Below are 23,684 nucleotides of genomic sequence, written 5' to 3'. Positions count from 1 at the left end.
AACTGCTAGAACTTGTACAGGAATTCAGTAAAGTGTCAGAATATAAAATCAATGCACAGAAATCAGTTGCATTTCTCTACACCAAAAACAAGACAGAAGAAAGAGAAATTAAGGAGTCCATCGCATTTACAATTGCACCCAAAACTATAAGATACCTAGGAATAAACCTAACCAAGGAGACTAAGAATCTATACTCAGAAAACTATAAAGTACTCATGAAAGAAATTGAGGAAGACACAAAGAAATGGAAAAATGTTCCATGCTCCTGGATTGGAAGAATAAATATTGTGAAAATGTCTATGCTACCTAAAGCAATCTACACATTTAATGCAATTCCTATCAAAGTACCATCCATTTTTTTTCAAAGAAATGGAACAAATAATCCTAAAATTTATATGGAACCAGAAAAGACCTCGAATAGCCAAAGGAATATTGAAAAAGAAAGCCAAAGTTGGTGGCATCACAATTCCGGACTTCAAGCTCTATTACAAAGCTGTCATCATCAAGACAGCATGGTACTGGCACAAAAACAGACACATAGATCAATGGAACAGAATAGAGAGCCCAGAAATAGACCCTCAACTCTATGGTCAACTCATCTTTGACAAAGCAAGAAAGAATGTCCAATGGAAAAAAGACAGCCTCTTCAATAAATGGTGTTGGGAAAATTGGACAGCCACATGCAGAAAAATGAAATTGGTCCATTTCCTTACACCACACACGAAAATAGACTCAAAATGGATGAAGGACCTCAATGTGAGAAAGGAATCCATCAAAATCCTTGAGGAGAACACAGGCAGCAACCTCTTCGACCTCAGCCGCAGCAACATTTCCTAGGAACATCACCAAAGGCCAGGGAAGCTAGGGCAAAAATGAACTATTGGGATTTTATCAAGATCAAAAGCTTTTGCACAGCAAAGGAAACAGTGAACAAAACCAAAAGACAACTGACAGAATGGGAGAAGATATTTGCAAATGACATATCAGATAAAGGGCTAGTGTCCAAAATCTATAAAGAACTTAGCAAACTCAACACCCAAAGAACAAATAATCCAATTAAGAAATGGGCAGAGGACCTGAACAGACATTTCTGCAAAGAAGACATCCAGATGGCCAACAGACACATGAAAAAGTGTTCCATATCACTCGGCATCAGGGAAATACAAATCAAAACCACAATGAGATATCACCTCACGCCAGTCAGAATGGCTAAAATTAACAAGTCAGGAAATGACAGATGCTGGCGAGGATGCGGAGAAAGGGGAACCCTCCTACACTGTTGGTGGGAATGCAAGCTGGTGCAACCACTCTGGAAAACAGCATGGAGTTTCCTCAAAATGTTGAAAATAGAACTACCCTATGACCCTGCAATTGCACTACTGGGTATTTACCCTAAAGATACAAACGCAGTGATCCGAAAGGGCACGTGCACCCAAATGTTTATAGCAGCAATGTCTACAATAGCCAAACTATGGAAAGAACCTAGATGTCCATCAACAGACGAATGGATAAAGAAGATGTGGTATATATACACAATGGAATACTATGCAGCCATCAAAAGAAATGAAATCTTGCCATTTGCGACGACGTGGATGGAACTAGAGGGTATCATGCTTAGCGAAATAAGTCCATCGGAGAAAGACAACTATCATATGATCTCCCTGATATGAGGGAGAGGAGATGCAACATGGGGGGTTGAGGGGGTAGGAGAAGAATAAATGAAACAAGATGGGATTGGGAGGGAGACAAACCATAAGTGACTCTTAATCTCACAAAACAAACTGAGGGTTGTTGGGGGGAGGGGGGTTGGGAGAGGGGGGGTGGGGTTATGGATATTGGGGAGGGTATGTGCTATGGTGAGTGCTGTGAAGTATGTAAACCTGGCGATTCGCAGACCTGTACCCCTGGGGATAAAAATATATGTTTATAAAAAATAAAATTAAAAAAAAAAAGTAAACTTATCTTGATGAGCACAGAGTTATAATAGGGAATTGTTGAATCACTATATTGTACACTTGAAATTAATATAATACTGAATGTTACACTGGAATTTAAAAAAATAGCCCATCGCTTGGTTTTATTATTCTCACTTCTTATGCAGAACAAATACCAGTATGCCTGGTTTACATATTAGGTAATGGTCTCAAGGTAATTAGGATTGTAATGGTTGGATATTTGCTCGTATTTAGGTATGTAATCAGTAAATGATCAAGGATATGAGCTAAGGCTTGTCTGTTTCACCTTCCATATCTTATTTTATCTTTTTTAAAGATTTTATTTATTTATTTGACACAGAGAGAGAGAGATCACAAGTAGGCAGAGCGGCAGGAAGAGGGAGTGGGAGAAACACGCTCCCTGCTGAGCAGAAAGCCTGATGTGGGCTCAATCCCAGGACCCAGGGATCATGACCTGAGCTGAAGGCAGAGGCTTTAACCCACTGAGCCACCCAGACACCCCCCCATATCTTATTTTAACTACTTATGTCTGCTCCCCTATCTTTATCTCTTTGTCATAGCAGAGAAGCCACTCACAGCAATTAGTGTGAAGGAAAGAACTTATGTAAAGTACTGCAGTAGTGTACAGACAACTGATCCAGTCAAGACTTCCTATAGAGAGTACCCTGACTATTGACACCCCTTCAAAAATACAGAAATACTGGCTCTGGAATGTAACTGGATAGCTAACAAGTCTATCATTCAGCTTGAATTCCATATGCAGGAAGGGTATGAGTTTCCTAATGAGGAATTTGGAAGTATGAAATGTTAAAGTCCAAATTTGTTTATTCCAAAAACACTTACAGAAAACTCACCATTAGCTAAGTGCTTTCTATGACTTGATGTGGTCTGTGATCCTTGGAATTTATGTTCTGGGAGAACAGAGCTGCAGAATGTCAATTTTGCAGGATACATACTAAATGTATCTGTGCACATTGTCTTGGTGTCTTTGTACTCACCTTCAACCAGAGCTTTTAACAGCACACCTTCAGGGGCACAAGAGACCAAAGCAGAAATGATTATGTGTATCTTTCTGTCTCTGGGATATGGTCTGGAAAAAAAGCTGATGATTCCAAGTAAAGTATGCCGTGATGATTGTTCTGTCTTCAAAAGAAAGAGATCCAAGAGATACCATCACAGATTATTGGTGTATCAAAAACAAGGGTATGTATGTTTAGATTAAAATTAAAAAACTTATAATAGCTAAATTATGGAAACAGCCAAGTGTCCAAGAACTGATGTATGGTTAAAGAAATTGTGATACATATTCTGGAACTTTCTACCCATTAAATAAATCCCCTTTCTTCCTCTTCCTTGGGACCTGGTAACTCTTATTTTATTCTATGTTTCTATGAATTTAATTACTTTAGATACCTCACATAAGTGTAGTCATATGATATTTATATTTTTGTGACTGATTTATTTCACTTAAAGTAACATCTTAAAGATTTCTCAAACTTAAATGACTCAAAGGACTACCTTAATTTAAAAAAATAAGAGCTTATGATGCAATTTGAAGAGCATATGTCTGGTCAAAAAACATTCTGTTTTACTTTTTAAATAGCAGCCCCATCCGTTAAAAAAAAACATACAGCTATCATCATACTTAATGATGAAAGGTTGATTATTATCCCCTAAGATGAGGAACATGACAAAGATGGCCATCCTACCACTTCTACTCAGCCTTATACTGGAGATTCTATTGACAGCATTCAAGGAAAACAATGGAATAAAAGGCATCCACATTGGAAAGGAAATGGTAAAACTATCTCTATTCACAGATTACATGATGTAACATAGAGAAAATCTTAAGGAATTTATTTTTTTTAAACTTAGATATAATTAACCAGTTCAGCTATGTTGAAAAATACATCAATATATAATGCTCAGTTGTATTTCTACACACTTGTAATAAAGAATCCAGAAAACTCACTTCTCTTGGGGGAAATTTGAGGGGGAGTTGAACCATGAGAGACTGTGGACTCTGAGGAACTAACTGAGGGTTTTGGAGGGGAGGGGAGTGGGATTTTGGGTTAGCCTGGTGGTGGGTATTATGGAGGGCACGTATTGCATGGAGCACTGGGTATGGTGCATAAACAATGAATTCTGGAACACTGAAAAGAAAGTAAAAAAAATAAAAATTAAAAAAAAAAGAAGCCAGAAAAAAATTCCATTTATAACAGCACCAAAAATAATAAAATACTTGGCAATGAAATAAAAAAAGAAACACAAGACATGTACACTGAAAATTACAAAACATTTTTGAAAGAAATTAAGAAAGACCTACATAAATGAAAAGATATCCCATATTAATGAATCAAAAACTTTGGTATTTTTAAGATGTAAATACTCACCAAATTGATCTACAGATTCAATACAATCTCTATCAACATCTCATCTGTTTTACATATATTAACCGCTCTTCTTAGAATTCACGTGCAAATATAAAGGATTCTGTAGCCAAAATAAACTGGTAAGAGAAGAACAAAGTTTAAGGACTCAGACTTTCTAATTTGAAAGCTTGCTACAAAGCTACATAATTAAGATGGCATGTTACTGACATAAAAATGGACATAATGGACATATAGATTGATGGAATTGAAATCATGGTTTAGAAAAGAACACATGCATCTATGGTGAATTGATTTTGACAAGGATTCCAAGACAATGCAATAGGGAAAGAACAATATTTTCAACAAATGGTTCTGGAATAATTGGATAGCCACCTGCAGAAGAATGTAGTCAGATTTCTTCCTCACACCATACAAAAAAAAAAATTTTTTTAATTCAAAATAGGTCTTAGACCTAAACTTAAGAGTTAAACTACAACATTTTTTTTTAAGTAGGCTCCATATCCAGCACAGAGTCCAACTCAGGGCTTCAACTCTCTACCCAGTTATTTCTTTTTAATCCATACCCTAATTTTACCTTACTTGATAACAAAGGATCTGAGTTGTGGTATCCTTCCATATATTTCTGAATCTTTACAATGGCCAACTGACTGTTTCTCCTGCACTCCTGGCCCTTCACAAAGTGACCCACTAAGTACTCCAGACCATCACAGAAGCTCCTTTATATCTTGTCCAATCTTTGTAATTTTCATTGGGGGTGTTGGGCTCTTACTCATTATGTGTGACCAGCTCCCTCTGAAGTCTGACTCTGACACATGGTCACAGTTCCCATTATTTCCTGGTCTGCCCAGGTGACACCATTTGTCTGTTTGAATGCCCATGACTGCTATACCCAGAGAATTCCCAACATTGCATCAGTGGTCTTTTCTTATCTTAGTCTAATCTATCTTAGTCATGAATGCGGCCTGAGAAAAACACCAAATCAGTTTAAGAAAGAAAAAAATGTTGCAGTCTTATAAAAGTAAGGTTATAAGTTATAACCAGAATAAAATCATAAGGTAACGCAGATTTTTTCCTTTAGTTTTACTATGCTAGTAGACTAAAAGAATGTTCTAGTCCTAGATTATCTTGATTTTTTAAAAAGTGTTTGCTAAATTTCTTGTGATAGTCTATGGACATGATAAAATTATGTGTGGTAGTTAAAAATATAGAACAAACATCATAGTTATATGAATTCAATGAATATCTAAAGATTAATCATAAAGTGAGAAAATTTAAGTTATTATTCCATAGGACTGTATACTTAATCTTGTTTTGAGAACATTCTATCAGTAACTTGGATGATGCTATAGAAGAGATCATGAAATTCAGAGATAATGTTAGCATAGAAAAGAGTAATAAAAACTTGTATGAGATAGTGATATAAGGAGATAATGTTAGTCTGTGAATCTAGACAGATATTAAGAGGAAGAAATTAGAAATCTTGCCATTTTCAATAACATAGATGGAGCTAGAAAGTATTATGCTAAGCGAAATAAGTCAGTCAAAGAAAGACAAATACCATATGATTTCACTCATCTCTGGTGTGTGTTCACTCATATATGGTGTGGTCTATGTGTGTTTAAGAAATGAAACAAATGAGTACGGTGGGGAAAAGAGAGAGAGGCAAACCAAAAAACAGAGTCTTTACTACAGAGAACAAACTGATGGTTAGCCCCAGGGAGGTGGTTGGGGGGATGGGTGAAACAGGTGATGGGGAGTAAAGAGTACACTTGTGATGAGCTCCTTGTGTCATATAGAAGTGTTGAATGGCTATATTGTACAGCTGAAACTAAGATTGCACTGTTAATTGACTAGAATTTATAAGCATAAAGTTTGTTGTGAGCACTCAGGATAGAGAGATGAATGAGATAAAATTCCTGCTCATCAAAGTGTAAAGAAGTCCTCCAACTAAACACACACAAAACAAATAGTCAAGCCAAAAAATAGGCAGAAGATATGAACAGACACTTCTCCAAAGAAGACATACAAATGGCTAACAGACACATAAAAAAATGTTCATCATCACTAGCCATCAGGGAGATTCAAATCAAAACCACATTGAGATACCACCTTACACCAGTTAGAATGGCCAAAATTAACAAGACAGGAAACAACATGTGTTGGAGAGGATGTGGAGAAAGGGGAACCCTGTTACACTGTTGGCAGGAATGCAAGTTGGTGCAGCCACTTTGGAGAACAGTGTGGAGATTCCTTAAGAAATTAAAAATAGATCTACCCTATGACCCTGAAGTTGCACTACTGGGTATTTACCCCAAAGATACTGATGTAGTGAAAAGAAGGGCCATCTGTACCCCAATGTTCATAGCAGAAATGGCCACAGTCGCCAAACTGTGGAGAGAACCAAGGTGCCCTTCAACAGACGAATGGATAAAGAAGATATGGTCCATATATATAATGGAGTATTATGCCTCCATCAGAAAGGATGAATACCCAACTTCTGTATCAATGTGGACAGGACTGGAGGAGATTATATTGAGTGAAATAAGTCAAGCAGAGAGAGTCAATTATCATATGGCTTCACTATTTGTGGAGCATAAGGAATAACATGGAGGACATTGGGAGATGGAGAGGAGAAGTGAGTTGGGGGAAATGAGGGGGAGATGAACCATTAGAGATAGTGGACTCTGAGAAACAAACTGAGGGTTTAGGGGAGGTGGGTGTTAGGGGAGCCTGGTGGTGGGTATTGTGGAGGGCACATATTGCATGGAGCACTGGGTGTGGTGCATAAACAATGAATGCTGGACTACTGACAAGAAATAAAATGAAATAAAATGAAAAAAAAGTTTACAGTCTAGAAGTGGGGAGGCCAACGAGGTATGAGATAAATACATGATTGCACAAGTTTTAGAGAAAGATGGTGAATGTGGTGCTAATCCAGAAGAGGGTCCAGGAAGGCTTCCAAAAGAAACCTAATCTAAAAGGATAAGCAGAAATAAGCCAGGTCTGCAAATATTCAAAATTGGGAAGCATTGGCCTCACAACTCTCATGTTCAAAAGATCTGGATCAAGAGAAAAAAAAACACATAAAGATGCTGTTAAACTCATTAAAAGGAACACGGTATCCAAAATGAGCAAACTGATAGTCGCACAAGAAAAACAGCATCTGGTGAATTGTGTTTAGTTCTGGGGGTAGTATTTTATGGTTGCAATTTACAAACTATAATTATCTACGAAAACTGAAGATTTGGATCCAAATAATTTATACCAAGTGTCTGCATGACTAGTAACAGGAACTGGAATCAGATTTATTGTATGTTACCTCAAAGGGAAGAGTTATGGCCAATGAGCTACCTGTTTCAACATCAAATATCTCTTTAACCATTAAATGTGCCTGAAAGTAGTATGGGTTGAATTTTCTGTTTTCAGATCCTTATAGCAAAAGATGAATAACTATCTTCTAAAAGTTTTAGGAAATTCCTGTAATGCATGGACGTTAGACTCCTTTAACATTCTGAGATTAAAATTTCTAGAATAGGTAGAGTTCAGATACTCACCCTGTACTACTTGGAAACCTTATTCTGGGTTATATGTGCAATTAGACCAGGTATCCTCTAAGGGAAATAGCTCCTGAGAAGGAGAGTAGAGGCTGTTCAAAATAGAAATTTCTGGTTACTAGGGGAACAAAGGCAGGTCTCAATTACTGAGAAGTTCACATAGACATTATGTATCAAACACCATGGTTCCCTATTGTAGCCTCTTCTTAATGTGACCAGAGCCACTCGCCAAAGTGATTTGTTTTTATTTGGGGTAATATATAAGTTATAGCCTTGAAGATCTATACATGGAAGCTCCCTTGAGACTTCCGTTCACCAGGGATGATCTATTGGGGCACAGGAGCAATTAAAATTTGCTTTTTAAAAAAATCCTTTGTTGATGTTATCATTAGGTACCATACGTATAATTTTCTCTCTCATTGTAGTGATAGTAGATAGTAATTAGGTTAAGAGCTGGAAATTAAAGCTTTGCAGACATTGATCTAGAAAATCTTTATGACAACAGCTTCCTAACTGAATATAATTTCTGAAATATTTGAATCATGATTTTAATTTTTTTCTGTTAATTTAAAATTTGGAGAAATAGTTAAACATGTATGATTAGTAATGGTGGCTACTCTTTATAGTTTTCCAAACAACATATTTTTGTATGCATAAATCATTGTTAATAATGATAATAGCCAGAACTTATTGAACACTTATGTGCCACATATAATTCTAATCTTGTTACATTTACTTATTTATTCAATTGTCACAATAGCACAGTGTAAAAGATAATTATTAGGCTGAATCAGGCAGGTAACAATTTCATATGATTCAAACTAACAATATATTTAATACTTTAAAAATAAAGAATCTGAGGCAAGAAAGACGAAGTCATTTGCCCAAGCTTACCAAGATAGTAAATTTGCTCATAATATGGTTACATCTGGTATATTACATATTTCAGGGTTTTCAGTCATTTAGTCCTTCAATAGACATGCAATACACCATAGTATGGGTTAGGACTATTGGCACAAAATGAGCAAACCTTTCAGAATTTCTTTAAAAAAAAAGAGAGAGAGAGAGGTTTATCTGAGCCCAAGTGAGGACAGCTTCCCAGGATACACAATCTTCACAAAGAAGAGAGTGCTCAGGGGAAAGAATGTTTAATATAGGCTTATGTATGTTTTTGTTACATCAAGAGTTACAAATAATTATAACAAAGGACATTCCAGAAAATTACAAACATTTAATATGTGCAAGGTTTCAGGGTCCAGAGGTATGGGAATGGAACTTAAGGAGAGTTTTACTCTTATCTTTAGTTTGAAATGTTTCTTTGAGGTTACTTGCTAAGACATAGGTGTAAAATGTGTGCTCGGGGCAGAAATAGAGCCCACGCTTTGAAGTTTGGTTAAGTCATTCTGACCTTGCTAAAAGTTAAAATGTAGCTTCCCTGGGAGCCCAGGAGGAGGCCCCACAAACATTAAAAGTTGAAAATTTCTTTTATTAGGAAAAAAACCTTGGAAATGCAAGCTATATATTTTTAAATATCTATAATTGAACTTACTGCATATATAGTAAAGAGTTCAATAGCATGTATATTGTGTCAAATAGTTTAAGCACTCTCCTGCTTCATATTTATGTATTTATATATATTAGAATTATTGTCATTTCAAGGATGATGAAACTGAAGCCCAGAAGGATTCATAAAGACTTTATAAATAATTGTGCAACAACAACCAACATAAACAAAGATCATGCCCGGTAAACTAAGACATGTGTTTACCCTATACTTAGAAAAAACTGAATTTCTACTAAGGTCCTGTTGGGTCTGTAATCAAAGGAACAAGACTGATACAAAGCGAAGGTCAAGCAAAGCTTTATTTCGTGCCAAGCATCGAGAATCAAAATGACCGGTCAGGGCCATCTCTTACAAAGAGGCGACCCTTCCCCACCTCACAGACTAACTTTTATAGAGCAAAGGCCATGTGGTTGAGCCTGGATACACACAGGTGGCCAATGGAGATTACAATTTACCCTTAGTAGATATTTGAACTAGCCTATCACTCTGGTCAGAATTGGCACCCAAAAGGCGGGGCCCACTCTCCCTGGTAGCTAGGGAGACAGTATGGTGCTCCACTGATTGGATGTCTCCACCTGGCCTGACCTGCCCTTGTATCTGGGCTTTGCAAGTAAGTTCCTCTGGGAGGGACAGGGTCAATTTAAGTTTACTGCATAAACAACAAAATGGCTCCCTCTGGCTAAGTAGGCCCTTACATTCCCCCCTTTTCTTTGGAGATTAGTCAAATCTTTGACTTTTCAGCCAGTTCTTTGTTCTCCTGTTGTAAGGGGTTATATTGAGCATGTAGGAGTAGCATTTTTATTGCTCTAATTTTCTTTTGTACCAATGACATTAGGGCGTTTATATTGCAGGAGCCAAAAAGTAACGTTAGTGCATGGTTGGCTGATGAGTTAGCCATTCGCCGCTTTGTATAATCTTTTCCATTTTTCCTAATTCCGTTCATCTAATTTCCCACTTATACTTTACATAAACAGGTAACAATAGGAGCAACAATACACAAACAGGTAACAATAGGAGCAACAATAAACTCACAGTCTTTTGAGTCATAGCTTTAGTCCATGGTCAGCGGGGTCCATCGGCTGCGGCTTCCATCTCTGGGGGGCATCCTTGTCCTCGGCTCTTTTGACATGACCCACGTGAATCCAGGCCCTGATGCCTTCTGCTTTTACTGCCGTGGGGGTGGTCAGGATGACAGTAAATGGGCCCTTCCAGCGAGGCTCCAAGTTTCCCACTTGGTGGCAGCGTATCCAAACCAAGTCCCCGGGTTGGTAAGGATGTGGCTCCACCTCTGTCTCCGTCCCAGTGTGGGCAGTCCAGATCCCTGCATGGGCTTTTTTTAAGACAGACTGTAATGCCTGCAGTGACTGGAGTACAGACTGATCAGTCATTTCTGCTATAGCAACCTCTTGTAGCTGAGGGCCGAGCGGGGGGTCTCCTGAACATTATTTCAAATGGGGTCACCTTGTTTAAATAGGGTGTACACCGTACCCTGAGGAGGGTGAAAGGAAGGAGATACACCCATCCACCGCCAGTCTCCAGAATTAGCTTTGTCAAGGTCTCTTTAAGAGTCCAGTTCATGGGCGCCTGGGTGGCTCAGTGGGTTAAAGCCTCTGCCTTTGGCTCAGGTCATGATCCCAGGGTCCTGGGATCAAGTCCCGCATCAGGCTCTCTGCTCAGCAGGGAGCCTGCTTCCTCCTCTCTCTCTGCCTGCCTCTCTGCCTACTTGTGATCTTTCTCTGTCAGATAAATAAATAGAATCTTAAAAAAAAAAATTTAAAAAAAAAAAAAGAGTCCAGTTCATTCTCTCTACTTGCCCAGAACTCTGGGGCCGGTAGGCACAATGTAGTTTCCAATTAGTGCCCACAGCCTTGGCCAATGCCTGTGAGACTGAACTCACAAATGCAGGGCCATTGTCTGACCCAATCGCAAGAGGCAGCCCGAACCTAGGAATTATTTCTTTTAATAGATTTTGGCTACCACTCCTGCCATCTCATGTTTGGCAGAAAAAGCCTCTACCCAGCCTGAAAAGGTATCTACAAAAACTAACATATACTTGTGCCCATATTTTCCAGGTTTCATCTCTGTAAAATCTATTTCCCAATAAATTCCTGGTTCCTTACCTCTTTCTCTTTTCCCTCTTCCCATTCTAGTTACTCCCACATTAACTGCCTGGCATTGAGCACATCTATCAACTACATCCTGAACCATACGCCCTAATTTAGAAACCTGGAATTGCTTGCCTATAAGCTCCTTGAGTTTGCGTGTCTGCAGATGAGTACCCTGATGTATCTGGTCTACTAACTTCTTACCTAGTCTTCGAGGAAGAATTAACTTTCCTGTTTTAGTCTTAGCCCAGTCCCTTTCATAGTCCAATTTAGCCCATTTTTGTAAATACTTTAAATCTTCCTCTGAATAGTCCAGTTTTTCTGGTAGGGCTGGAGCTGGGAGTGTAACCAGCTCTTGCACTGTCTCTTGGTCTGCTTGCTTTGCAGCTTGATCTGCTAATTGGTTTCCTTTTGAAATCAGATCAGTCCCCTTTTGGTGGCCTGGGCAATGCATAATTGCTACCTCTTTTAGGTCCCAAATAGCCTGGAGGAGAGCCTATATTTCTTCTCTGTTTTTAATTCCTTTTCCTTCTGCTTTTAATAGGCCCCTTTCTTTATAAATAGCCCCACATATATGGAGAGTAGCAAAGGCATACCTGCTGTCCACATAGATGTTGGTGGTTTTACCTCTGGCCATCTGCAGTGCCTTAGTGAGTGCAATCAGCTCCACTTTCTGCACCAAGGTTCCATGTGGCAGGGCTGCCATCCAGAGTTCCTGGTCAGGGGAAACCACCGCAGCCCCCGCATAGCTCTTTCCATCAATCATGTAGCTACTCCCGTCTGTGAACAGAGTCATCTCTGCATCCAGGAGAGGAATGTCTCTGAGGTCTGGCCTTATTCCTGTGACTTGAGTTAGGACATCCCCGCAGTCGTGTGGGTGGTCAGCCAGCTCCTCTGGCAGCAGCGTGGCTGGATTTAGCACCGCCAGGGGCCGGAGGGTCAATCTTGGTTCATTGAGGAGGAGGGCCTGATGGGACCACTCAAAAGCAAAGAGGAGCTGAGACTCCCTTGTTAAAGATATGCAGAAAAATGCATCTTTGAGATGTAAGAGGTATAAACAGTTCTTTTGGGGCCCAGGAGGGAGAGGAGGGTATAGGGGTTAGGCCCTGTTGGGTGGATATCTTCAACCTGTTTATTAACTTCCTGCAAGTCCTGAACAGGCCGGTACTCCACAGTCTTGGCCTTTTTGATGGGCAGCAAAGGAGTGTCCCGTGGAGACTTGCAAGGAACTAGGATCCCGTCTCCTCGGAGGTGGTTAATGTGTTTCCTGATCCCTTCCTTTGCTTCCCAGGGAAGGGAGTACTGCTGGATGCAAACAGCCATGGCCATTGCTTTTAATTGTACCACCACTGGGGGCTGTCCCTTGGCCAAGCCAGGGGTCTTCCCTTATGCCCAGACTTTGGGAAACTCAACCTGTAGGGTTTGGAGAAGGCTCCCTTCTCTTGTCTCCTCTGGTTCTGAGACTGGCTTGTAAAGAAGGTATTCATCTACTGCTCCCACAAACATCTGCACAGTGGGTTGTCTCAAGGTTACAGTCATACCTCCTTCCGAGAACTGAATACCAGCTCATAGTTTGTGGAGGAGATCTCTTCCCACTAGGTTATACGGGGCATTAGGGAGGACCAAGTATCGATGCTTGACTACTCCTGAGGCCAAATTTAAAGTCCTTTCTGTTGTCCATTTATGTCTTTCTGTGCCATTCACCCCTTGTACCCAGACTTCACTCCAGATAGTTTTCCCATAGGTTTAAGTAATGATGAAAATTTGGCTCCTGTGTCCAGCAAAAAATCAATTGATTTCCCCTCCACTTCAATTTTTACTTGAGGTTCAGGGAGGGGCTCTGAACCACGGCCTCTTCAGTCTCTGTAGGCCAGCATGGCCGTCTTCCTTTCAGGGCACTCCCTGGCCCAATGTCCTTTTTCCTTACAGTAAAAGCGAACTGATCTGAATCTAAGTCTTCCCGCCTGCCTTCTCTTTGCTTAGGCTTTTCCTTCCGTTTACCATCCCCTACCTGCCTTTTCCCTTTCCACTGACCTCTTTCCCCCTGTCTCCTCCCCGCCTCATGTAATGCCAAAACCTTAACCAGTTTTTTTGTCTGTTTTTCATCCTCCTGTGCATCCCTGTTGTTAAACACCTTTTCTGCTATTCCCACTAACTCAGTCAGATTCTTCCCCTCAAATCCATCAATTTTCTGAAGCTTCCTCCTTATATCTGGGGCTGACTGACCAGCGAAAACAAGATTCACTGCCCTCCGATTTTTGGGTGCCCCAGGGTCGATCAGGCTATACATTTTATAGGCTTCAATAAGCCTTTTAGGAAAGCTCCCGGAGACTCATTCTTACCTTGAGTCACCACACTAATTCTAGATAAATTTATGGATCTCCTTGCAGCTACACGGAGGCCTCCCAGTAGAGACTGGCGGTAGAAGCATAGGCTCTCCTTACCTTTATCAGAGTTCGGCTCCCAGTTGGGGGGTTCCTTCAGGCAGTAGTCCTCCATTCACCAGGGATCGAGGTCCCTGCCATGTCTCCCACTTATCACCTTATGGGTTTCTCGAACGATGCTCTCCCTCTCTTCCACATTAAAGAGAGCCATAAGGAGCTGTTGAATATCTACCCAGGTGGGCTGGTGGGTAAGAAAGACAGTCTCCAAGAGACTAATTAAATCCTGAGGGTGGGCAGAAAAGGATTTGTGTTGGGCCTTCCAGTTTTAGATGTCAGAAGAGGAGAAGGGGATATAGGTTAGGTGGGGGCGCCCTCTTCCTTCCGGTAGAGCAACCTCACAGAGAGGCAGCATTGGCGCGGATGGAACCAGTGAGGTAGAGGAAGGCAGAGGGGGATAGAGGAAAGGGGAAGGATCGGGGCGGTCTTTATGCTCTGTGGTCCCGTAGGTGGATCCCGACCGCGTATGAGCTGGACTGGTAAGGGTGTCTCGGGACCAAGTCAGGTTTAGGGGACAGATGAAGGGGGGGGGGATCCCACATCCTCCACATCCGACAGAGGTAGGACAGTCTTCTTTCCTGGTTCCCCTTAATCTTTCTGTTCTAGTTTTGGTGATCTGACCTGCCTTAGGGGGAGAGAGATGGTTTCATTAGCAGGGGGAAGGTGAGACTTGAGCCATGATGGTGACTCTTCTATCAGATATTGCCAGGCTACAATGTACGGTATTTGGTCTCGATGGAGATCAAAGACCTTACTCTGAGTAGAGTAGATCTGAGCCAAGGCAAACATTCCTTCCAGTGGCCATCCTGTAGAGAAAATGGGCCACTCTAATTGGCAGAGTGTTTTTAGTTTTCCTGGGTAAACCTTGTCACCCGACTGGGTGGCTTTACCTTGAAAATCCTTGAAATGCTGGATAACAAGACTTAGGGGTGTCACAGGTCCCTTATTCTCCACTTGCCCCATTTCTCCAAACACAATAAACAACACAACAGACAACAAAAAGACAAGACAAAGACAACCACAGGCCCAGCGATCCTAATCCAGAGCCTGCTGCTTGTGGGGACTTTCTTGGTCCCCTGCAAACACACAAACAACACAACAGACAACAAAAGGACAAGACAAAAACAACTGCAGGCCCAGTGGTCCTTACCCAGAACTTGCCACCACCAGTGGGGACTTTCTTAATCTCCTGACGTCCTAGGGGCACTCGAACCCACTGATGATCTACCAGTGGAGGGATGGGGCATCCCTGCATCCACTCCAACCCTAGGGAGCATGGCTGCATCCAGCTTCTCCCTGGTGGGCTATACCCTGGAGCTCCTCAACCAGACAGACAGACAGGATCCCAAGATCTTAACCTCTCGAGGCTTTACTCCTGAAATTCTGATGCTGGCTCAGTTCTCGTCATTTGATCCCAGAGAGCCCCCAATGTTGGGTCCATAATCAAAGGAACGAGACTGATACAAAGCGAAGGTCAAGCAAAGCTTTATTTCCCGCCAAGCATCGAGAATCAAACTGACTAGTCAGGGCCGTCTCTTACAAAGAGGCAACCCTTCCCCACCTCACAGACTAACTTTTTTTTTTTTTAAGATTTTATTTACTTATTTGACAGAGAGAGATCACAAGTAGGCAGAGAGGCAGGCAGAGAGAGAGGAAGCAGGCTCCCTGCTGAGCAGAAAGCCCAATGTGGGGCTCGATCCCAGAACCCTGGGATCATGACCTGAGCTGAAGGCAGAGGCTTTAACCCACTGAGCCACCCAGGCGCCCCCAGACTAACTTTTATAGAGCAAAGGCCATGTGGTTGAGCCTGGCTACACACAGGTGGCCAATGGAGATTACAATTTACCCTTAGTAGATATTTGAACTAGCCTATCACTCTGGTCAGAATTGGCACCCAAAAGGCGGGGCCCATTCTCCCTGGTAGCTAGGGAGACAGTATGCGTGCTCCACTGATTGGATGTCTCCACCTGGCCTGACCTGCCCTTGTATTTGGGCTTTGCAAGTAAGTTCCTCTGGGAGGGGCAGGGTCAATCTAAGTTTACTGAATAACAACAAAATGGCTCCCTCTGGCTAAGTAGGCCCTTACAGTTCAAGACTAGCAAAATCATTCATTCATTCATTTGTTTGTTCAAAAATACTTTTCTTCCTGTTTTGCATAAAGCTTTTTGCTAGGTCCTGGGGTTATGATGGTGAGCAAATTAAATATAGTGGGATTGCTGTGTGATGCTTTGCTATGCTCCCCAGTATGATAATCACTATCCCAGTGTGGTCATTCAGTTTCTCTGGCACATTAGCACATTTTGGGGACTCACTAGCCACATGTCATTACTGGATTTGAAAAGGCAGACGTAGAACATTACCATCATTTCCCCAAATTTTATTGGATAGTGCTGCTGGGAGACACTGATGAAATAATCAAATGTAAAATTGTAAAAGTGAAAATTGCTAAGGAAAATAGGTCCATTGTGCTATGAGACTCTGCCATTTGTAATCTCAAGCTTCTAAGCATTTGTATACTTAGAGGTGACCACTCATAGTTTTGAACCCTGAAGATCAGTCCTAGGGTTATGTTGTTATCTGTCTTGACAGTGAAGTCGAGGAGGCACGTGGGAACTACTGGCACCCACACCTCTCAATTAAAAAGTCTCCTTCTACCAAATGTTTCTCATGTATCATTTCATGGAATATTTCTCAAGCCTTCAACATTCTGACCCTTTTGGTGGGGCCTGACCTGATCATGTCAATTTCCCTTAAAAAGAAAGGATTGCCTAGAAATTGTTGTAACATAACATATGTAGCCTGATGAGCAATTCACATTTTACCTCTAAGTCGATGCCTTCAGGCTTTTCCTGACCTTAAGGCCTTCAGTCACAAATATTAATCATTGAATTTTCTCTAGAATACTTTTCTTTTTTTTTTTAAAGATTTTTATTTATTTATTTGACAGAGATCACAAGTAGGCAGAGAGGCAGGCAGAGAGAGACGGGGAAGCAGGCTCCCTGCTGAGCAGAGAGCCCAATGTGGGGCTCGATCCCAGGACCCTGGGATCATGATCTGAGCTGAAAGCAGAGGTTTTAACCCACTGAGCCACCCAGGCGCCCCTCTAGAATACTTTTCTATCTTGTGGGGGTACCTACAGTACTGATTAAGAACATGAACTTTGGAGTCACATGAATCGTGTTTCAAGCCCTTCCTCTACTTCTTACCATCTTTGTGATGCAGGAAAGGAACTGATTTTAAAAGCAAAACTTACTTTCCTAATGGTTAAAGTGGTGCTTATTCACATGGTACTTTTATCATGAATTTATAGCTAGAATTGAATAACACAGTATTGCAAAGACCAAATAACACTGGACTATGATAAATATGCAGAAAAATTTAGTTATTATTATATTCACACACTTTGGCTAACACAGACTCAAAGGAATTTCCAGGAAAATTATTCTAAACATATCTTTATTTGCTGCAGCTACATTAAGCATTCTAAAATTCACCAACCCCTTCTCGTTTTCAAAGTTTCTACTAAATCCACTTGCTACAATTTTTCATCTATTAAATTGGGATTATTTACTCCAGCCACAGCTGTTTTGTTTTGGTTTGGTTTCCATCTGTTCAGTAAAGGTCGGAAGCAGATGATTTTTTGAGGTCTTTTAATGCTAAGAGCTGTGACTGTGAATACATAGAAAACTATGGCTTCTCTGAAGCCCATATTATATATCTGGAATTCTTCTAATTGGCTTTCATTGACATGAGCTATAGAAATAATGCCCAGTGAAGGTGAGTCAATATAATACTTATAGACATCAACGGACAACTTAGTGGAATCTGGACATTCCATTGCTAAAAAGATACAAGTTGACATCTAGAGAGTGAAGCTGATCCATGATTTTCTGTTAACTTCTAGGTGGGCTTAAGAATCTCACATGTTTAGCATGAAAAGCTCAATTGTTCAAAAATAATAGATCAATAAGATAAGGTAAATGTTTGCAATGGGAAGTGGTTGGTCTACTGAAAGTCTTGCAAAGCCCGGGGATCTAGCCTGGGCAGGTATAGAGCAAAGCCATTCCCCCTGTTGCTCATAACTTTACATAATGACCCTGGGAATAACAAAACAAAAAAAAATAAATAAACAAACAAACAAAAAAAACCAACCAAGTCTCAGTCTGGGTTCAGTGTTCTTTATTATATTCTTTATTGCATATTTCTATCAACAAAGAAAAATGAACTTATTAGCTCCAAGTTTCTTTCCATTGTTTTCAAGCTTTAAGAAAAATTGGAACTTACAGTAAAAGGGATTAAATTATACACTTAAAGACTATCACATAGTGAGCTAGATGACTAACAGAGAATATACATGTCTTCCTTGAAAAGCTTTAAAAGATCGTAGTTAATGATTTAGTTTCATTTCTGCCTAGAGATAATGGACTGGTTGATGGCTTCTTGATTTTGTGTCTCTAAGCATTTTTCTCGAGTCGGGATCTTTCCATCTCCCCTGCTCTGTTTTTGCCACATCCGGTCTCAGCTGTGTTATTTTCTTGGATGGAAAATGGACTCTACCCAAAACCCAGAATTCATCCACAAGACCTGTATTTCAAGAGCTTTGAAATATTTGTTGAGCTTTGCCTTGTGCTCCCAGGAGATGAGGAACTATGAGATTAATTAAAAGATTGTCCTGTCTCTCTTGAATTCTTAGAAGGTGCTAAAAGAGTTAACCATTGAGGGAGATTAATCTGGAGTTTTGTTAGTCATAAACCCCACAGACTTTATTTAATTCTCTCAGGATATGAGTTCAATTCAGGAAAGTGTTATTTAATGTGAACTAAATAATTCTCTATCATTACATAGCAAGATATCTTTATTTTGACTCCTCTTCTGTTCTTGAGACCTAATTTGTTTATTTATTTTTAAAGATTTATTTATTTATTTATTTTAGAGAGAGAAAGAGAGAAGGGGGTCGGGGGTAGAGCAGAGGGAGAGGAAGAGAGTCTTACGGAGACTCCATGCTGAATGTAGAGCGTCACCTAGGGCTCAATCTCAGGACGCCAAGATCACAGCTTGAGTGGAAACCAAGAGTCAGGCACTTAACCAAGAGAGCTATTTAAAGTCAGTTCCATTTATGGCCATCTAATTTCTACATTTAGAACAAACATCAGCATATCCATCCATAGCGATAGCAAATTCCCTCTTTCTCACTGTTGGAAGCACACATTTCCTTGTTATGCATGGAGAGGGAGACATTTTCATGTTCTGTTATTCTCTGTTTTAGTTGGGTGATTGCCCAGCTGAAGAAACCCGGAGCTGCATTTCCTGTCAGCTTCAGGCCACAGGCTGGCCTCCACCACCCTCTACATGTTGAGTTACTGTGTTCAGAAACAAGCCTGTCTGTGAAAGGAAGGGAGGAAAGGTATTACTGACACCATATGTACTTTCAGGTTCTGAATCAGAGCTTCCAGACGTGCCTCTCTCCCGGTTTCCTGGAGTTTCCTTGCAGCATGGCCCCCAAACGCGTCTTCGCTCCCGCCTCAAACGAAGAAACCGAGACTGCCTCCTGCCCCCAAGCCAGGGCAGACGTCAACATCTCAGCACTTGCATAAGGGAGAAAAAGAACAGCAAGAAGCAATTGAACATATTGATGAAGTACAAAATGAAATAGACAGACTTAATGAACAAGCCAGTGAGGAGATTTTGAAAGTAGAACAGAAATATAACAAACTCCGCCAACCATTTTTTCAGAAGAGGTCGGAATTGATCGCCAAAATCCCCAATTTTTGGGTAACAACATTTGTCAACCATCCACAAGTGTCTGCACTGCTTGGGGAGGAGGATGAAGAGGCGCTGCATTATTTGACAAGAGTTGAAGTGACAGAATTTGAAGATATTAAATCAGGTTACAGAATAGATTTTTATTTTGATGAAAACCCTTACTTCGAAAATAAAGTTCTCTCCAAAGAATTTCATCTGAATGAGAGTGGTGATCCATCTTCAAAGTCCACTGGAATCAAATGGAAATCTGGAAAGGATTTGACAAAACGTTCAAGTCAAACACAGAATAAAGCCAGCAGGAAGAGACAGCATGAGGAACCAGAGAGCTTCTTCACCTGGTTTACTGACCATTCTGATGCAGGTGCAGATGAGTTAGGAGAGGTCATCAAAGATGATATTTGGCCAAATCCATTACAGTACTACTTGGTTCCCGATATGGATGATGAAGAAGGGGAAGGAGAAGAGGATGATGATGATGATGAAGAAGAAGAAGGATTGGAAGATATTGATGAAGAAGGAGATGAGGATGAAGGTGAAGAAGATGAAGATGATGATGAGGGGGAGGAAGGAGAGGAGGATGAAGGAGAAGATGACTAATGGAACACTGATGGATTCCAACCTTCCTTTTTTAATTTTCTTCAGTCCCTGGGAGCAAGTTGCCATCTTTTTTTTTTTTTTCCTTTTTCTTTTTCTTTTCTCCTCTCGTGCTCATTCGCCCTGTTTTTTGAAGTCTCCTTTTTCTCTCCCTTTATACCATGGTTCTCAGCTTATTTTGGGGGGAAATACCTTGAGCAGAATACAGTGGGAAAAGAATCTCTACCCCTTTTTGTTCCAAATTCATTTTTGTCCCTTCCTGTCTCAAAAAAAAACAAAAACTTTATGGAATCAACACCACCGTGCTCTGTGGGAAAAAAGAAAAACCTTCTGCTCCCTTAGCTCTGCTGGAAGCTGGAGGGTGCTAGGCCCCTGTGTAGTAGTGCATAGAATTCTAGCTTTTTTCCTCCTTTCTCTGTATATTGGGCTCAGAGATTACACTGTGTCTCTATGTGAATATGGACAGTTAGCATTTACCAACATGTACCTGTCTACTTTCTCTTGTTTAAAAAAAAAGAAAAAAAAAACTTTCAGGTTCTGAGAAAGTTCTACTTCTCCCAAAAGGCCATACATGTGTGACGGGCTGTTTAGCTACTTATTTTCTCTCATTTGTGCAGAATTTGTCATTTGCAAAACACATTCTCATGCATTACCTAAAACTAGTGAATCCCTGTGAAGGCTCGGAATGAATGGTAAGTCCTGTTCTGTGGATGAAGACAATAAAGCTCAGTGAATATTATTTGTAGTTGGGTTTGGAATTACCTTTTGTGGGGTTTTTTGGCGAATTTTTTTTTTAAGATTTTATTTATTTACTTGACAGAGAGAGAGCACAAGCAGGAGGAGCAGCAGAGGGAGAGAAAGAAGGAGCCACATGTGGGAGTCAGTCCCAGGACCTTGATCAGGACCTGAGCTGAAGACAGACACTTAAGGGCCTGAAACACCCAGGCATCCCCTGATTTCTTAATAGATATTCAGATTGACTATCTCTTCTTGGGCAAATTTTGATAATTTATAAAACTGGTCTTTTTCCATACAGGTTATTATAATTTTAAGCTTCCTTCTGTGGGTTATGGTACTAATAATGTCAGTTCAATTCTGGAAGCATCTGTGTTGTTATTTGGATCTGTCCTGCATGTGGGCCACTTCATGCAAATCTGGGACTTGGGCAGTGTACCTCATACTTCAGTTATCCAGACATTGGCTATGCCTTTTATGGTCCTATTCATGCATGGACATCAAAGGGATGAACACAAAGGGTTCATATACACATTTCATTTAATTACCATGTTTTCATTTTCTACATGCTTAGAGAGCCACCCTTTTAGTCCCAGTTACTCATTTTCCAGCTAAAAAATTGGAACTTTAGTTTTTTGTGATGGCATCTGCCTTTAGGGAAAGTGAAAGAAAGAAAGAAAATGTAACAGACACTACTCCCACATCCTTGAAGCCATAGTTCCCCTTCCTCAGAGTTCTGCATCCTTGCTGGGCTGCTACTGCCCTGACTGTGACTGCCACCAATGCTGCTGCCTCAGTATCTCATGGGAGCAGGGGTTAGGAAAGAATAGAGAACACACACACCCACACACTCCAGAAATATCCAGGGACTTCCTATTCTCTCTCTGACCCTTGGAATTTCCCTTCCCACTCTTCAAATCGGAAAGTGCTTCTCCAGCAGCTCTTTCTGTCTGTAAAAGGGTGTGATTTGGGGGTTTCAATATGCCTTTGAATCCAGGCTAGAGGACACTGGGAGTGAGGGGGACAGGAAATTAATTGTTATATTGAGTCTCAGTTTCTCTATCCTAGCTTCCTGCTACCATTTACTTTTCAGAGTCTCCAGACAGCAACTTCATGCATTCATTTTGAGAGATTAGAAGGAGTGTGCTTACTTCATCTTAATCAGAATCTTACAAGTGATTTTAAAAAAATCTTTCAAGTATTCTGATGAGCAGGGATGTTTATCTTTTTGTTGTTGTTGTTGTTGTTGTTGAGAGGAGGAGAGAGGCAGAAGGAGAGAAAGAGAGAGAATCTTAAGCAGGCTCCACCACCAGTGTGGAGTCCACCAGAGGGCTCAATCTCATATCCCTAAGATCATGACCGAGCCAAAACCAGAGTTAGATGCTTAACCAACTGAGCCACCCAGTGGCCCCTAGAATGTTTAAGTTTCTAATTGTCATTTGATTTTTCCAATAAATTTAACAATTTAGACAAAATCTACACATTTCCCAAAAAACCTATCTTTCTAAAACTGACATCGGATAAAATAGAAACTCACATTAGTTCTCTGATCATTAAATGCATTGAATTTGTAATACCAAAAAAAAAAAAAAGCTGCTATAAAGGAGGCTCAAGGCTCAGCTAGTTTACTAAAACCTTTAAGAAGTAATGTAAATCTTAACCCACTGAGCCACCCAGGTGCCCCAGTAATGTAAATCTTAAACACAGTTTTACAAAAGAGAACAAAAGAAAATACATATCAATGTATTTTATGAGGCAAGTATAACTCTGATTCCAAAGCCTGACAAAGACATTACAAAAAATAAAAATTAGGAGGTTTAAGTTTTTAACAATATAGTAACAAGGAAATACCAAAATACAACACAAGAAAGTAGGATTTATCTTATCAATATTAGTTTGGCTTAACATGTGAAAATCAATGAAAATGATTCAATACATTAAGACCATAAAGAGAAAAACTAAATGATCATCTCAATAGATAAAGGATTATAACATAATATTTAACGGTGAAATATTGAATGTTGTTACCCTAAGACTCGGAACAAGTCCAGACTGTTTTCCTTGGCTAATTTTATTCAAGATTGCACCAGAAGTCCTAGCCAGTACAATAAGGCAATAAAAGGGGTAGAGGTCTATACAGTGGGAGAGAAGATATAGATAATTCTTTATTTGCAGATGACATGATTTTCTGTATAGCAAACCCTAAAGCATCTGTAAAGTAATTATGATACCTAATACACAAATTTAGAAAAGTTACAGGATATAATCTTGTTATACAAATATCAAGTACATTTCTATATATAATCATAAAACAATCAGATTGTTTCCAATTAAAAAAAAATCTTATAAATAATGTGGTAGTGAATATCTTTCTACATAAATATCTATGCAGAGATTGTCATCTCCTCCAAATCACCAAGTAACATACAAAACACATTTCCTCTTCCATCCCTGCCCCTCCAACAGCAAACTCCAGAATGAGTGTTCATCAGAGAGAACCTTTAACTCAGTGCTGAGAGGGAAATGTGTCTACATCCAGCAGAGGGTGACAGAACACAGTTTCCAAAATACAAATGTTTG

General features: G+C 40.2%; 1 protein-coding gene across 1 annotated transcript; it reads left to right on the top strand.

Moving 5' to 3' along the window:
• Positions 1-14,375: 14,375 nt before the first annotated feature.
• On the top strand, positions 14,376-20,899 carry LOC125079671 (protein SET-like). The gene is made up of 3 exons (XM_047693476.1): positions 14,376-14,389; positions 19,279-19,416; positions 19,493-20,899. The coding sequence occupies exons 1-3, from the start codon at positions 14,376-14,378 to the stop codon at positions 20,370-20,372; spliced, it is 1,032 nt and encodes a 343-aa protein (XP_047549432.1). The 3' UTR covers positions 20,373-20,899.
• Positions 20,900-23,684: the final 2,785 nt, after the last annotated feature.

Source organism: Lutra lutra, chromosome 10 (assembly GCF_902655055.1).
Source record: "Lutra lutra chromosome 10, mLutLut1.2, whole genome shotgun sequence".
Taxonomy (NCBI): Eukaryota; Metazoa; Chordata; class Mammalia; order Carnivora; family Mustelidae; genus Lutra; species Lutra lutra.
This window is presented reverse-complemented; position numbering and strand designations above follow the sequence as displayed.

Coding starts and splice junctions, on each gene's coding strand:
- LOC125079671 (XM_047693476.1), top strand. Junction 19,417..19,492: donor GTGAAAGGAAGGGAGGAAAG/GTATTACTGACA, acceptor GGTTTCCTGGAG/TTTCCTTGCAGCATGGCCCC.